At 49.4% G+C, this 15000-nt stretch overlaps 2 protein-coding genes across 2 annotated transcripts in view; one reads left to right on the forward strand and one right to left on the reverse strand.

Moving 5' to 3' along the window:
• Positions 1–2871, forward strand: part of tnksa (tankyrase, TRF1-interacting ankyrin-related ADP-ribose polymerase a) — a 32721-nt gene extending 29850 nt beyond the window's left edge. The window contains 1 exon segment of the mRNA XM_084460153.1: positions 2536–2871. Within this exon segment, the coding sequence (XP_084316279.1) occupies positions 2536–2622 (87 nt within the window). The 3' untranslated portion in view covers positions 2623–2871.
• Positions 2872–9577: 6706 nt separating this feature from the next.
• dusp4 (dual specificity phosphatase 4) overlaps positions 9578–15000 on the reverse strand; it is a 5627-nt gene continuing 204 nt past the window's right edge. The window contains exons 1-4 of the mRNA XM_084460055.1: positions 14619–15000; positions 13598–13725; positions 11856–12075; positions 9578–10110 (exon numbers count right to left, since the gene is read on the reverse strand). The exon at positions 14619–15000 is cut by the window's right edge and continues 204 nt beyond it. Of these exons, the coding sequence (XP_084316181.1) occupies positions 9713–10110; positions 11856–12075; positions 13598–13725; positions 14619–15000 (1128 nt within the window). The 3' untranslated portion in view covers positions 9578–9712. The remainder of the gene's footprint in view (positions 10111–11855; positions 12076–13597; positions 13726–14618) is intronic.

A 15000-nucleotide genomic window follows, 5' to 3' on the forward strand; every position in this document is an offset into this window, starting at 1 on the left:
CTGTGTGTCTACTCTCTCTACCCTGTCTCTACTGTGTGTCTACTCTCTCTACCCTGTCTCTCCTGTGTGTCTACTCTCTCTACCCTGTCTCTACTGTGTCTACTCTCTACCCTGTCTCTACTGTGTGTCTACTCTCTCTACTCTCTCTAAGGTGTGTCTACTCTCTCTACCCTGTCTCTACTGTGTGTCTACTCTCTCTACCCTGTCTCTCCTGTGTGTCTACTCTCTCTACCCTGTCTCTACTGTGTGTCTACTCTCTCTACTCTGTCTCTACTGTGTGTCTACTCTCTCTACTCTGTCTCTCCTGTGTGTCTACTCTCTCTACCCTGTCTCTACTGTGTGTCTACTCTCTCTACCCTGTCTCTACTGTGTGTCTAGTCTCTCTACTCTGTCTCTCCTGTGTGTCTACTCTCTCTACTCTGTCTCTCCTGTGTCCCTACCCTGTCTCTACTGTGTGTCTACTCTCTCTACCCTGTCTCTACTGTGTGTCTACTCTCTCTACTCTGTCTCTACTGTGTGTCTACTCTCTCTACCCTGTCTCTACTGTGTGTCTACTCTCTCTACTCTGTCTCTACTGTGTGTCTACTCTCTCTACCCTGTCTCTACTGTGTGTCTACTCTCTCTACCCCGTCTCTCCTGTGTGTCTACTCTCTCTACCCTGTCTCTACTGTGTGTCTACTCTCTCTACTGTCTCTCCTGTGTGTCTACTCTCTCTACCCTGTCTCTACTGTGTGTCTACTCTCTCTACTGTCTCTCCTGTGTGTCTACTCTCTCTACCCTGTCTCTACTGTGTGTCTACTCTCTCTACTGTCTCTCCTGTGTGTCTACTCTCTCTACCCTGTCTCTACTGTGTGTCTACTCTCTCTACCCTGTCTCTACTGTGTGTCTACTCTCTACCCTGTCTCTACTGTGTGTCTACTCTCTACCCTGTCTCTACTGTGTGTCTACTCTCTCTACTCTCTCTACTGTGTGTCTACTCTCTCTACCCTGTCTCTACTGTGTGTCTACTCTCTACTCTGTCTCTACTGTGTGTCTACTCTCTCTACCCTGTCTCTCCTGTGTGTCTACTCTCTCTACTCTGTCTCTACTGTGTCTACTCTCTCTACCCTGTCTCTACTGTGTGTCTACTCTCTACTCTGTCTCTACTGTGTGTCTACTCTCTCTACCCTGTCTCTCCTGTGTGTCTACTCTCTCTACCCTGTCTCTACTGTGTGTCTACTCTCTCTACCCTGTCTCTCCTGTGTGTCTACTCTCTCTACCCTGTCTCTACTGTGTGTCTACTCTCTCTACTCTGTCTCTACTGTGTGTCTACTCTCTACCCTGTCTCTACTGTGTGTCTACTCTCTCTACCCTGTCTCTACTGTGTGTCTACTCTCTCTACTCTGTCTCTACTGTGTGTCTACTCTCTCTACCCTGTCTCTCCTGTGTGTCTACTCTCTCTACCCTGTCTCTCCTGTGTGTCTACTCTCTCTACCCTGTCTCTACTGTGTGTCTACTCTCTCTACCCTGTCTCTCCTGTGTGTCTACTCTCTCTACCCTGTCTCTACTGTGTGTCTACTCTCTCTACCCTGTCTCTACTGTGTGTCTACTCTCTCTGCTCTGTCTCTACTGTGTGTCTAGTCTCTCTACCGTGTCTCTACTGTGTGTCTACTCTCTCTACCCTGTCTCTCCTGTGTGTCTACTCTCTCTACCCTGTCTCTCCTGTGTGTCTACTCTCTCTACCCTGTCTCTACTGTGTGTCTACTCTCTCTACCCTGTCTCTACTGTGTGTCTACTCTCTCTACTCTGCCTCTACTGTGTGTCTACTCTCTCTACCCTGTCTCTACTGTGTGTCTACTCTCTCTACCCTGTCTCTACTGTGTGTCTACTCTCTCTACCCTGTCTCTCCTGTGTGTCTACTCTCTCTACCCTGTCTCTACTGTGTGTCTACTCTCTCTACTCTGTCTCTACTGTGTGTCTACTCTCTACCCTGTCTCTCCTGTGTGTCTACTCTCTCTACCCTGTCTCTACTGTGTGTCTACTCTCTCTACTCTGCCTCTACTGTGTGTCTACTCTCTCTACCCTGTCTCTACCGTGTGTCTACTCTCTCTACTCTGTCTCTACTGTGTGTCTACTCTCTCTACTCTGTCTCTACTGGGGTACAACCAGCCCCATGGCTCTAGACTTTTTTTCAACTGAAAAAAAGTTGAACTACACGTGCTCAAGTGCAGGCTAGCTTAAATGACGTCTACCTATAAAAGACTGTTCTGACGCCAACGGTGGGTTTTTGGCAAGCGAACGTTAGCAGTAGCTGACATTAGCTAGCTATCTTAACTAGCCGACATTAGCTAGCTATCTTAACTTGGCTTTGTAGTCGGCAATAACGCGACACTCATTGCTAACGTAGGTGTAACACATCGGCGGCCTAGCCAGCTCTAAGCTCTAGCGCTCTGAGCAGCTGTGAGCTCGGCGCTGTTCAGATACATACAGCTGGTTGGTGGACACACAGCCTAGCCTAGCCTAGCCTAGCCTAGCATTGTGTTCTGTCCCCCCCAGGCCTACCCAGAGTACCTGATCACTTACCAGATCCTGAAGCCAGAGACCAGCACACCGCCCCCAGCCCCCGCAGAGCAGAAGACCTAGTCAAGACCAGAACCAGGACCAGGACTGGAACCAGGACCAGACCAGACCAGGACCAGGACCAGGACTGGAACCAGGACCAGACCAGACCAGACCAGGACCAGAACCAGGACTGGAACCAGGACCAGGACCAGACCAGGACTGGAACCAGGACCAGGACCAGACCAGGACCAGGACTGGAACCTGGACCACAGACTGTTACCCTTCTTATAATACTTGAGACATTCTAGGCTGGACCAACCCGACCACATACACTCCACCTCAGCCCTGCTGGAGACCCCCCCCCCCCCCCCCCCCCCAGCAGTCCTCCTCCCTGTCTCCTCTCGTGGACAATCAGAGCCCCCCAACACACACCCCAACACACACACTCCCCCCATGTTCTCTTACTCACTGCTCTCACCCCCCAACACACCCCCCAACACACACACACACACTCCCCATGTTCTCTCACTCACTGCTCTCACCCCCCATCCCCCAACACACACACACACACACACACTTCCCATGTTCTCTCACTCACAGCTCTCACCCCCCAACACACACACACTCCCTATGTTCTCTCACTCACTGCTCTCACCCCCCAACACACACAGACACAGACACACACACACACTCCTCATGTTCTCTCACTCACAGCTCTCACCCCCCAACACACACACACTCTCCTCATGTTCTCTCACTCACATCCCTCACCCCCCAACACACACACACACACACACTCCACATGTTCTCTCACTCACAGCTCTCACCCCCCAACACACACACACTCTCCTCATGTTCTCTCACTCACATCCCTCACCCCCCAACACACACACACACTCACACTCCTCATGTTCTCTCACTCACAGCCCTCCCGGGATGTTTGTTGTTGTTTGTTGTGTTTACTTCCTGGTTATGGACCTGACTCACGTGGCGCCTGCGGCTACACACCCCCGGGGAGGGGAGATGGACAAATACACACAGATGATTGGTTGAAGGTTAGGGATTGAGATGAGGCCTCAGATGTTATTGGTTCAGGGTTGAGGTCAGAGGTTAGTGTTTACGGTCGAGCATACGGAGATGATGTGTAGCTCAGGGTTCGAGCAGGTTCCCTCTAACATATAAACACACACACACACACACACACACACCGAACCACCTCTACTACCATCACAACCCCAGTGTGTTAATAAATTGACAGCAGTATCACATTATAACCTGGCTGTTTCTAACATGCTGTAATGTACACAATGATGGGACCATGTTACCATGGTGGAAATTCTCCACGGAAACCATCGCTATGGAGACTTGTGTGTTCTCCACGTCTTCAGATCAGGAAGTGTCAGATGGCCTGTGTGTGTGTGTGTGTGTGTGTGTGTGCGTGTGTGTGTGTGAGAGAGATCGTAAACAAGCCATGAAATGTTTAAAAATTACTTTGCACAAGAAAACAAACACTGAACCATCTGCATCCTCCTGGGTCTGCTGACCGGGCGATCGGGGCGCCACGCCGCGCATCTGCTCATGGATTTGCACTTTCTGTAGGCGGTGGAGGTTACTGTACAGGTACTGTACTGGGCTGTAGGTGGCGGAGGTTACTGTACAGGTACTGTAGACGTGTGGAGGTGGTTAGAGAGGTCCAGTATTGTATACGCCGTATCCAGACGACGATGCCTTTGTAAAGCTCACCTTGTCGTTCGTTCGTGAAGAGGGAGCTTTTTATTGATATTGTAAATAACTTTTTTGTGAATCTTTTATGATTAATTTTAGGAGTTTTTTTTTTTTTTTTTCTTTCTCTTAAGGGACCTTCATTTGAGACTCTTAATGATGTCATCATTTTGCAGCTGTCGCTATCTGTGTTGTTTTGGTTCATTTACTTCCTGGTATTGCCAGGTCCTTCCTCTATACATCACGTGACCAGACCCAGCCAATAGAACGCCTATCTGTACAGCTGTCTTAATAAAGAAGAAAAGTGTTAACATCTGGCCAGATGCCTCTTTCCTCCCCCTCTCTTTCCTCCCCCTCCTCTTCACAGCTGTAGATACTCGTCTCCATGGTTACTCTTCTGGCTCTGCGTGAGTGCTGTTAGATGTAGAGATGAGAGAAGAGAAAGGGAGGCAGAGATAGATGGGAGTTAGAGGGAGGTAGAGAGAGAGATGGGAGTTGGAGGGAGAGGTAGAGAGAGATGGGAGTTGGAGGGAGAGGTAGAGAGAGAGATGGGAGTTGGAGGGAGAGGTAGAGAGAGATGGGAGTTAGAGGGAGGTAGAGAGAGAGATGGGAGTTGGAGGGAGAGGTAGAGAGAGAGATGGGAGTTAGAGGGAGAGGTAGAGAGAGAGAGATGGGAGTTAGAGGTAGAGAGAGAGATGGGAGAGGTAGAGAGAGATGGGAGTTAGAGGGAGGTAGAGAGAGAGATGGGAGTTAGAGGGAGGTAGAGAGAGATGTGAGTTAGAGGGAGGTAGAGAGAGATGTGAGTTAGAGGGAGAGGTAGAGAGAGAGATGGGAGTTGGAGGGAGGTAGAGAGAGAGATGGGAGTTGGAGGGAGAGGTAGAGAGAGAGATGGGAGTTAGAGGGAGGTAGAGAGAGATGGGAGTTGGAGGGAGAGGTAGAGAGAGATGGGAGTTAGAGGGAGAGGTAGAGAGAGAGATGGGAGTTGGAGGGAGGTAGAGAGAGAGATGGGAGTTGGAGGGAGGTAGAGAGAGAGATGGGAGTTAGAGGGAGGTAGAGAGAGAGATGGGAGTTAGAGGGAGGTAGAGAGAGAGATGGGAGTTAGAGGGAGGTAGAGAGAGAGATGGGAGTTAGAGGGAGGTAGAGAGAGAGATGGGAGTTGGAGGGAGAGGTAGAGAGAGAGAGATGGGAGTTTGAGGGAGGTAGAGAGAGAGAAGAGAGTTGGAGGGAGAGGTAGAGAGAGAGATGAGAGTTGGAGGGAGAGGTAGAGAGAGAGAGATGGGAGTTGGAGGGAGAGGTAGAGAGAGAGATGGGAGTTGGAGGGAGGTAGAGAGAGATAGGAGTTGGAGGGAGAGGTAGAGAGAGATTGGAGTTGGAGGGAGAGGTAGAGGGAGAGATGGGAGTTCATGGGCTCATCATATCTGAGCCACTAGGGGGTGCTGTAAACCCACGCATGACTGAGCTGCAGGTGACGTCGGTCTTCCTAACCTGGAAGGTTGATATAATATAACTAATATTCGTTTATTATCTTCCATAAAGAGATGTGTGTATATGTGGAAGATAATAAACTAATATATCTATTTGGAAGATAATAAACTAATATAATATTTATATGTGGAAAATAATAAACGAATATATATATATATATATATCAATGTGGAATAAACTAATATATGTGGACGATATTAAACTAATTTAATATATCTCAATGTGGAATATACTACTATTACACATAAACTATTATATCTTCATGTGGAAAATAAACTAATATATCTCTTTGTAGAAGATAAACTAATATATATATCTCTATGTGGAAGATAATAAACTCATATCATACCTCTATGTGGGAGATAATAAACTAATATCATATCTCTATGTGGAAGATAAACTAATATCATAACTCTATAATAAACTAATATAATATCTCTATGTGGAAGATAATAAACTAATATATCTCTATGTGGAAGATAATAAATTAATATATCTATGTGGAAGATAATAAACTAATATCATAACTATGTGGAAGATAATAAACTAATATAATATTTCTATGTGGAAGATAATAAACTAATATAATATTTCTATGTGGAAGATAATAAACTAATATAATATCTCTATGTGGAAGATAATAAACTAATATCATATCTCTATGTGGAAGATAATAAACTAATATATCTATGTGGAAGATAATAAACTAATATCATATCTCTATGTGGAAGATAATAAACTAATATCATATCTATGTGGAAGATAATAAACTAATATCATATCTCTATGTGGAAGATAATAAACTAATATCATAACTATATGTGGAAGATAATAAACTAACATATCTCTATGTGGAAGATAATAAAGTAATATATCTCTAGGTGGAAGATAATAAACTAATATCATATCTCTAGGTGGAAGATAATAAACTAAAAAACTGGAAGGCAACAGAACACCAGGGCACGTTTTGAAAGAACATTGTTTTATTCAACAATGGAGTCATAGAAATAAATAAATGAGCATAGGCTACAATCCGTTCAAACAAACATGGCAGGGGACGGTCTGTCTTTCACACGTCTCTACGAGGGACGCTGCCATGGAGGGACGTGGGAGACAGCCGGTGGGCGTGGCACTGGACACAGACACAGCAGGTCAGTATTGCATTGATAACTGATTGTTAACCAGCCCATAATTCACCTCCACTCTCCTCCGTCCCCGATCGAAAAATCAAAATGGGGTTTATTATGAAAATTCACCAGCCTCCACCTGGCTTCGTACCAATGTGCAAATCAGCTCGTTCACAGCTAGAATACAGTATTGCATCACTTCAAAGTGCTGTCGAAAAAGGCGCTGACATTCTTCACACAGGAAGGAGGAGGGGGGGGATCTCTTTTTTTTACCCAGAAGCCCCTGGGGCTTCCTGTTCTGATGCGATGCATCGCCTACCTCAATTACATAAACCGGAAGTGAGGAGGTTGTATCCTCGTGTGTCTGACTTCTGTGAAGCCAACCCTGATTGGTTGCTGTGCATTTGAACGGTTTAGACGATAGGCTGCATCATCATGTGGGAGGAGCTCGGGACAGTGACTTGATAAAATACGAACTAGCAACACAGTTTCATTGGTCAGTCCCAAAAGTGTAAGATCAGTTTCATTGGTCAGTCCCAGAACAGAACCAGTCCCGCCCCCTGGACCCCGCCCTGGTACGAGCTAAAACCTGTACCTATGGCAACAGACCATAATATGCTTCCCTACAGAGAAGTGAACCAACATTCTTCTACAGAGAACCTGAAAGACACACACACATACACATAAACACACACACACACACACAGTTGTCATTGGTAAGGCAAACAGCACTGTTGTGAGTTGTGTACTCCTGTAGTCTGTACCCAACACACAGCACTCTGATCATAGTGGTTGAAGAGGACAGGACAACACACACAACGTGGGGCAGTGCTTTGATGGCTGGGGAGGAGAGAGGAGGAGGGAGGAAGGGCCAACATTCTTCTACAGTAGAATGGAGAGAAGGAGGGAGGAGAGGAGGAGGAGGAGAGAAGGAGAGAGGAGGAGAGGAGAGAAGGAGAGAGGAAGAGAGGAGAGAAGGAGGGAGGAAGGGCCAACATTCTTCTACAGTAGAATGGAGAGAAGGAGAGAATGAGGAGAGGAGGAGGAGAGAAGGAGGGAGGAGAGGAGGGAGGTGAGAGAAGGAGGGAGGAGGAGAGGAGAGAAGGAGGGAGGTGAGAGAAGGAGAGAGGAGGAGAGGAGAGAAGGAGGGAGGTGAGAGAAGGAGGGAGGTGAGAGAAGGAGAATGAGGAGAGGGAGGAGAGAAGGAGGGAGGAGAGGAGGGAGATGAGAGAAGGAGAGGAGAGAAGGAGGGAGGAGAGAGAAGGAGGAGAGAAGGAGGGAGATGAGAGGAGGAGAGGAGAGAAGGAGGGAGGTGAGAGAAGGAGGAGAGAGGAGAGAGGAGGAGGAGAGAAGGAGGGAGGAGAGAGAAGGAGGTGAGAGGACGGTCTTATTGCTCTAGTCGTGGTGAGACAGAAGGGGGCCCAACGTCTGTATGTCGGTGTTGAGATGCTTGTTGTTAATCATTCAGGCCTGCTTAGGCTGAGCTCATTCAGAACCCACCAGGCCCCTCCTCTAGGGCCAGGGACCCCACCAGGCCCCTCCTCTAGGGCCAGGGACCCCATCAGGACCCTCCGCTAGGGCCAGGGACCCCATCAGGACCCTCCGCTAGGGCAGGCCAGGCCAGGGGCCCCACCATGACCCTCCTCTAGGGCAGGGCAGGTCAGGGGCCCCACCATGACCCTCCTCTAGGGCAGGCCAGGCCAGGGCCCCCACCAGGACCCTCCTCTAGGGCAGGCCAGGCCAGGGGCCCCACCAGGACCCTCCTCTAGGGCAGGCCAGGCCAGGGACCCCATCAGGACCCTCCTCTAGGGCAGCCTTAGACCTCACAGCAGGTGCCAGGTGGAGGGGTTTCCTAGTCGGGGTAGCAGGGGCCAGGTCTCCTTCTCACCAAGCAGCCTGGAGGAGAGGGATGGGGGAGGAGGGGGGAGGAGGAGAGGAAGAGAGGGGTCTGTGTGGGAGAGAGAGGAGGAGAGGAGAGGAAGGGGATGTGAGGACAGGAAGCTGGACAGGACGCCAGCAACGAGCACCTGTCAAACCGAAGAGCCTGCTGCTCTCTATCACACGACCGGAGCGTGACAACGCTCTCTCCACCTTCTCTCCTTCCCTCCCTCCCTCCCTCTCTCCCTCCCTTCCTCTCTCCCTCCCTCCCTCCCTCCCTCGCTCCCTCCATCCTTCTCTCCTTCTCTCCCTCTCTCCCTCCATCCCTCTCTCCCTCCATCCCTCTCTCCCTCCCTCCCTCTCTCCCTCCATCCCTCTCTCCCTCCCTCCCTCTCTCCCTCCCTCTCTCTCTCCCTCCATCCTTCTCTCCCTCCCTCCCTCTCCACACCTCTCTCTCTCAGTAGGAAGAGAGAGAGATACTGTAGATAGCGAGGTAGAACCACCTCCTTCCTCGCCTTCCTATTCACACTCAAAACACAGGAAGTGCCGTATCCATGGCAACAGGATCTCTCCCCCCCTCTCTCTGTCCTGGAGACTGTTTTTTTCTTGTTTTTTTTTTCATACAAAGCTTATTCATTGGTTGCCAGGGGCGATCAGTCACACACACGTGCCGGAGAGAAGGGTCCGTGTGTCGTTTAGAATCGGGCGCCTCGACGGACGCCCGCAGAGTGTCAGTCGAGCCCTCGCCTCCTCTCTCCACCAATACCTAGTAGTCTGCGTGGAGGGGGGCGGGGCTTAACTTCAGCAGCCAATGCGTGCTCTAGTCTCTGCGTGGGGGGGGGGGCGGCCCGGGGTGTCAGCAGCTGGAGGGAGGTGGTGATTGGATGGCGTCAGGAGCTGTGGGGGGCGTCGTTGATTGGGCGGCCTCGGGAACTGCGGGAGCTGGCGATTGGACGATGTTAGCAGCTGGGGGAGGTGGTGATTGGACTGTGCAGGTAGGCGAGGACGGCGGGTTGGGCGCCGTGAGTCACCACGGAGACGGGGAAGCTGAAGATGAAGGGCGAGGTGGGCGTGGCCGAAGCGGAAGACGTCGTCTTGGCGGAGGAGCCCAGCGGGCTGGCGGCGGCGGCCTCGGCGGCGCAGGAGGCGGCGAGGACCTGCGACTCGAACTGCAGCAGCTGCCCCATGAAGCTGAAGTTTGGGGAGATGATGCTACGGCGGCGGCGCACGAACTCGAAGGCCTCGTCCAGACATACGCGCTTACGCATCATCAGGTACGCCAGGCAGATGGTGGCGGAGCGAGAGATCCCCGCCTGGCAGTGCACCAGAACGCGACCACGCCCGTTCTTCACCGAGTCTGGGGGGGAGAGAGGGGGGGGAGGCGGTCAGGATGGATGTTGTTTTCATTGTAAAATAGCGTAAAACACACACACACACACACACACACACACACACACACACACGCGACAGAAGGAAGTGTGTGTGTGTGAAACGAGCTTTTCGAGAGACAAGGGGACATGTATGCAAACTGACATCCTGCTCCAAAGATACACAGAAACCAACTGCTGCTCCTAGCCTGACGGCAACACACACACACACACACACACACACACACACACACACACAGGGCTGCTCCTCTCCGGCTCAGGAGGACCGAGTTACATTTTTATGTAAATAATGATTAAAACATGAAAACGTGTCATAGCTTTTTTTTTTACGCTCTGTTCTTTAATTGGTGTGTGTTGTGATGTTGTGTGTTGTGATGTTGTGTGATGTTGTTTTTTTACTGCTGCGAAATCAATTGTAGACAAATACAGTTTTACTACTACTACCAAAATATACCGGCGTGGATGAAACACACACACACGGGTTCGGGCCCCTCTCTGACGCAGTCAAGCACGCACATTTGTATTCCCCTCTCCTCCCTCAGGGAAATCACTATGGGAGACCCTCTATGATAGTTGCACACACACACACACACACACACACCCACACACACACACTCCTCCCCCCCCGTCCGTAAAGCAAACATCCGTAACCATAGCTGTCCCTCGTGGCCACCACCTGACCCCGACCTCTCCTCTGATAGGGCCGTGGAAACACTGATAAAACCAGACTAACAGCCGTGAGGAGCTACTGAAGTCTCAGGCTATGCTCATTAAAACACACACACACACACACACACACACTGTCTAACATCCAAAGTATGGACTACCAACATCAGACAGCAAATTAACCTCTCCTCCTTTCAACTGGGGACACTTATGACTGCTGTTCAATGTAATGAACCTAAAATCTCCTACTGTCCTACTGTCCTACCATCTCCTACTGTCTCCTACTGTCCTACTGTCTCCTACTGTCCTCCCATCTCCTACTGTCCTACTGTCTCCTTCTGTCCTCCCATCTCCTACTGTCCTACTGTCTCCTTCTGTCCTCCCATCTCCTACTGTCCTACTGTCTCCTTCTGTCCTACCATCTCCTTCTGTCCTACTGTCCTCCTGTCCTACCATCTCCTACTGTCCTACTGTCTCCTACTGTCCTACTGTCTCCTTCTGTCCTCCCATCTCCTACTGTCCTACCGTCTCCTTCTGTCCTACTGTCCTCCTGTCCTACCATCTCCTACTGTCCTACTGTCTCCTACTGTCCTACTGTCCTTCTGTCCTACTGTCCTACTGTCCTACCATCTCCTTCTGTCCTACTGTCCTAACATCTCCTACTGTCCTACAATCTCCTACTGTCCTCCCATCTCCTACTGTCCTACTGTCTCCTTCTTTCTTACTGTCTCCTTCTTTCTTACGGTCTCCTACTGTCCTACTAAGTCCTACTGTCCTACCGTCTTCTTCTGTCCTACCTTCTCCTACTGTCCCCTTCTGTCTTACCGTCTTCTTCTGTCCTACTGTCTCCTTTCTTACTGTCTCCTTCTATCCTACTGTGTCCTCCTGTGCTACCATCTCCTCCTGTCCTACAGTCTTCTGTCCTCCTGTCCTACCGTGTCCTCCTGTCCTACCGTGTCCTCCTGTCCTACCGTGTCCTCCTGTCCTACCAAATCCTCCTGGTCCTGCTTTTTCACTTCCGTCCTCCTCTCCTCCCACCCAGACTCACCTATGAACTCAATGGCCTCGAGGAACCAGGAGCTGATGTCGGCCTTGTGGTTGTCCTCCACGGGGATGCACTTGTACTGGTACGCCCCCTCGAAGTGGTTGGGACAGGTGGACGAGACGTTGAGCAGGGCGGAGATGCCCAGGCTGTCCAGGGTGTCCTTCCTGGACGCGTGCAGCGCGCTGCCCAGGTACAGAAACGGTAGGATCTCCACCGGACCCCCCTGGAAGAAAGAACGACTCCATTATTCTAGGTATGTTCTATATTACAGAACTAGAACGTTCCATCTGTGTATGCACTTAGAAAGGTTTTTATTAAGTGTTATATTGTTAAGCCTTTATCGTTCTGGCACAGCTGTGCTGAGGCACTGTGCAAAGCATTTATACAACAACAACTTTCAACTAATAAAAACAACCTTTACGGTTTTAATGTGTATCGCTCACAACAAATTAGTTAATAAGTAAAGTAATAATGTTCATAACCCAGCAAACACGCAACGTCAGGGAAACGTTCAGATCATGTCTTAATAACGTCCGTCGGTCCAGAACCCCGTTTGTACGTCTGCTGGACCCCTCAATATTCACACGTCTGGCTTGGACCCCTCTAAGACGTCTGTGGACGTGCAGAACGGGTTCAATATCTGAACGTTAAAAAAAATATATCATTCTGGCTCCTAATTGGATGTCTTTGGACGTCCGAAAAAGACAAAAAAGACATCTAAAAGACGTCTTTTAGACGTGTCTTTGCTCAGTGGGAAACAGGCTATTGTCCCCACTTTTGCTGTGCGGTTTGGTGAAAAATGTGTGAGGGAAAGCCAGTGTGCAGCAGGAAGCTTGTCCAGTCTGGTCTCTTGGACCGGCGGTCTCTCCTGCCTGAATATATCTACTCTGGCATGTTGTGCTCTCCAGAGTCCAGGCGCTCTCCAGCAGGCCTAATAACTCTGAGCGCTAAAGAGTGATGCTCTTATGGTGATACCAGCTCTTATAGGAGATACCAATGCATCTTGGACAATCACAACATGCGGTTTGAAGTAGTGTATGGCAAGCCGTTTTAACATTTAATCAGTGGTGATCATTAATCAATCAAAAACAGGGATGATATTCAGTGAAACAGCAATGAACTATTCTGTTTTAATTGTGTTTCTCTCGTGTAGGCTATTGCAAAAAAATCAATGCTCTGTGCACCACTGTGCTATCTGGTTTCCGGGTGTGAGTTTCCAGGCGTCTCCGGATGGATGATCGATCCGGACGCGGTTATGTCACTGCCGCTGTGCGCGCAGCGGCAGGAAACGATCGATATGATGAACAGATGCGCCTCGGCCGCGGAGAGGGGCGGAGCGGCGGGGGGGGGGGGTTGCTGTTCGTTATGTCCCACCCTGGAGCACGGAGGCCTACAAACCAGACATATGACCGGAATCCGCTTTACGCAACGCCAAAAGAGGCCAGTCCCACTGAGCAAAGACACGTCTAAAAGACGTCTTTTAAACGTCTTTTTTTGTCTTTTTCGGACGTCCAAAGACATCCAATTAGGAGCCAGAATGAATGGTTTTTTTTTTACGTTCAGATATTGAACCCGTTCTGCACGTCCACAGACGTCTTAGAGGGGTCCAAGCCAGACGTGTGAATATTGAGGGGGTCCAGCAGACGTACAAACGGGGTTCAGGACCGACGTACGTTATTAAGACGTGATCCGAACGTCTCCTTGACGTTGTGTGTTTGCTGGGGTGGCCCGGTAAACCCCCGTACCTGGTCGCGGTACGGTGTCCCGCACGTCCAGCAGCTGGACTCGGGACCGGACTGGGACGAGGTCGACGGTAACGTCTTGGTCTTCAGACAAAACTCGGGATATTCCGCGTAGAATCGGTCATATCCGCCTGGAATGAAACATATGGCACGTTTATAATCCCAAGAGGAAATAGTGCGATATAATTCACAGACAATACATGCATAAACAGTAAAATATATAGGACATAGGCTAAATCTTTTGAAGAATATTGCAGAATTAGAATGAATAGGCCAAACAGATAAATATGTTGCTATGCAGACAATAGGCCTACTGGAGAATTAATTTTAAATACGTCATGTTTTTGCAGGGAACAGAATGTATCATTTTAATAGGCTATGGAATAATAGTACATCTGCAAGAAGGCCTTGAGCAATAATATAGGCCTATTTAGACCACAGGTGTAGAGGGTAGGCTAACTGAAGAAGTGGGCATACACTCTAATCGCTCAGCATAAATTATACAGTTTTTAAATCAGTTATTGTTGTGTGTAGCTGTGTGCGTATATGGAAAAGATCTGATCTGATCCAGGCCTGAAATCATGCGACGCCAGAGCCGTTCTGGTAGGCTAAGCGTCTGCGTCACCAGGATTTCATTTGGAGAGAGCGCCCATTAGGCACTATAATATCAGCAACAATATAATAATATACAAATTATAAACCTTTAACATGTCTACACATCCTTCTCGAGACCACCCTGCAGACCCAGGGTTGATGGACACGCGCAGGGCTCGAGACTGCAGCGCGTCCTCCTCGAGACCCAGATGTGGCTCGTTCGCTGTTTCCTATTTATTATTATTATATTATATTATATTATATTATTATTCCTATTTGCATCTGTATATATAGGTTATATGTCAATATTTTAGACAAATAATAAATTATATTAGCCCCCTAACATTATCGTTGAATAGGCTACCGTGGTATATAAACACCATGTCCATCTTGTTATAGTATTAGTCAATATGTGAATTATGGTGTTTACCTTTTAGTAAGAATATCTCCGTGCCGACCGTGTCCCGGTAGAGCGCGTTGACCACCAGGGTAATGGTGCTGTCCTCCTTCACCGTGTCCGAGTCAGGTGTCCTCTCATCATAGAGGACGACCGCGGAGTAGAGTCCAGCTCTGAGCCGGGACCGGACCTCCTCGTCCCCGGGGAGGACCTGGTCCAGAGACACGGAGCCCTTAGCCCTCCGCCGGACTATAGTGTTGCAGCGGATGTTGACCGCCCCGCGGAGGTGCCCGGCGGTGAAGGCCAGGAAAGACCTGCAGTCCAGCAGGAGACACTTGGCCTGGTCCTCCTTCAGGAGTCTCTTCAGGACGGTGCAGTCCATCTCGCACAGCTCGTCCGTCAGGACCATGTTATT

Source organism: Borostomias antarcticus (assembly GCF_949987555.1).
Source record: "Borostomias antarcticus genome assembly, chromosome: 30".
In the NCBI taxonomy this organism is placed as follows: domain Eukaryota; kingdom Metazoa; phylum Chordata; class Actinopteri; order Stomiiformes; family Stomiidae; genus Borostomias; species Borostomias antarcticus.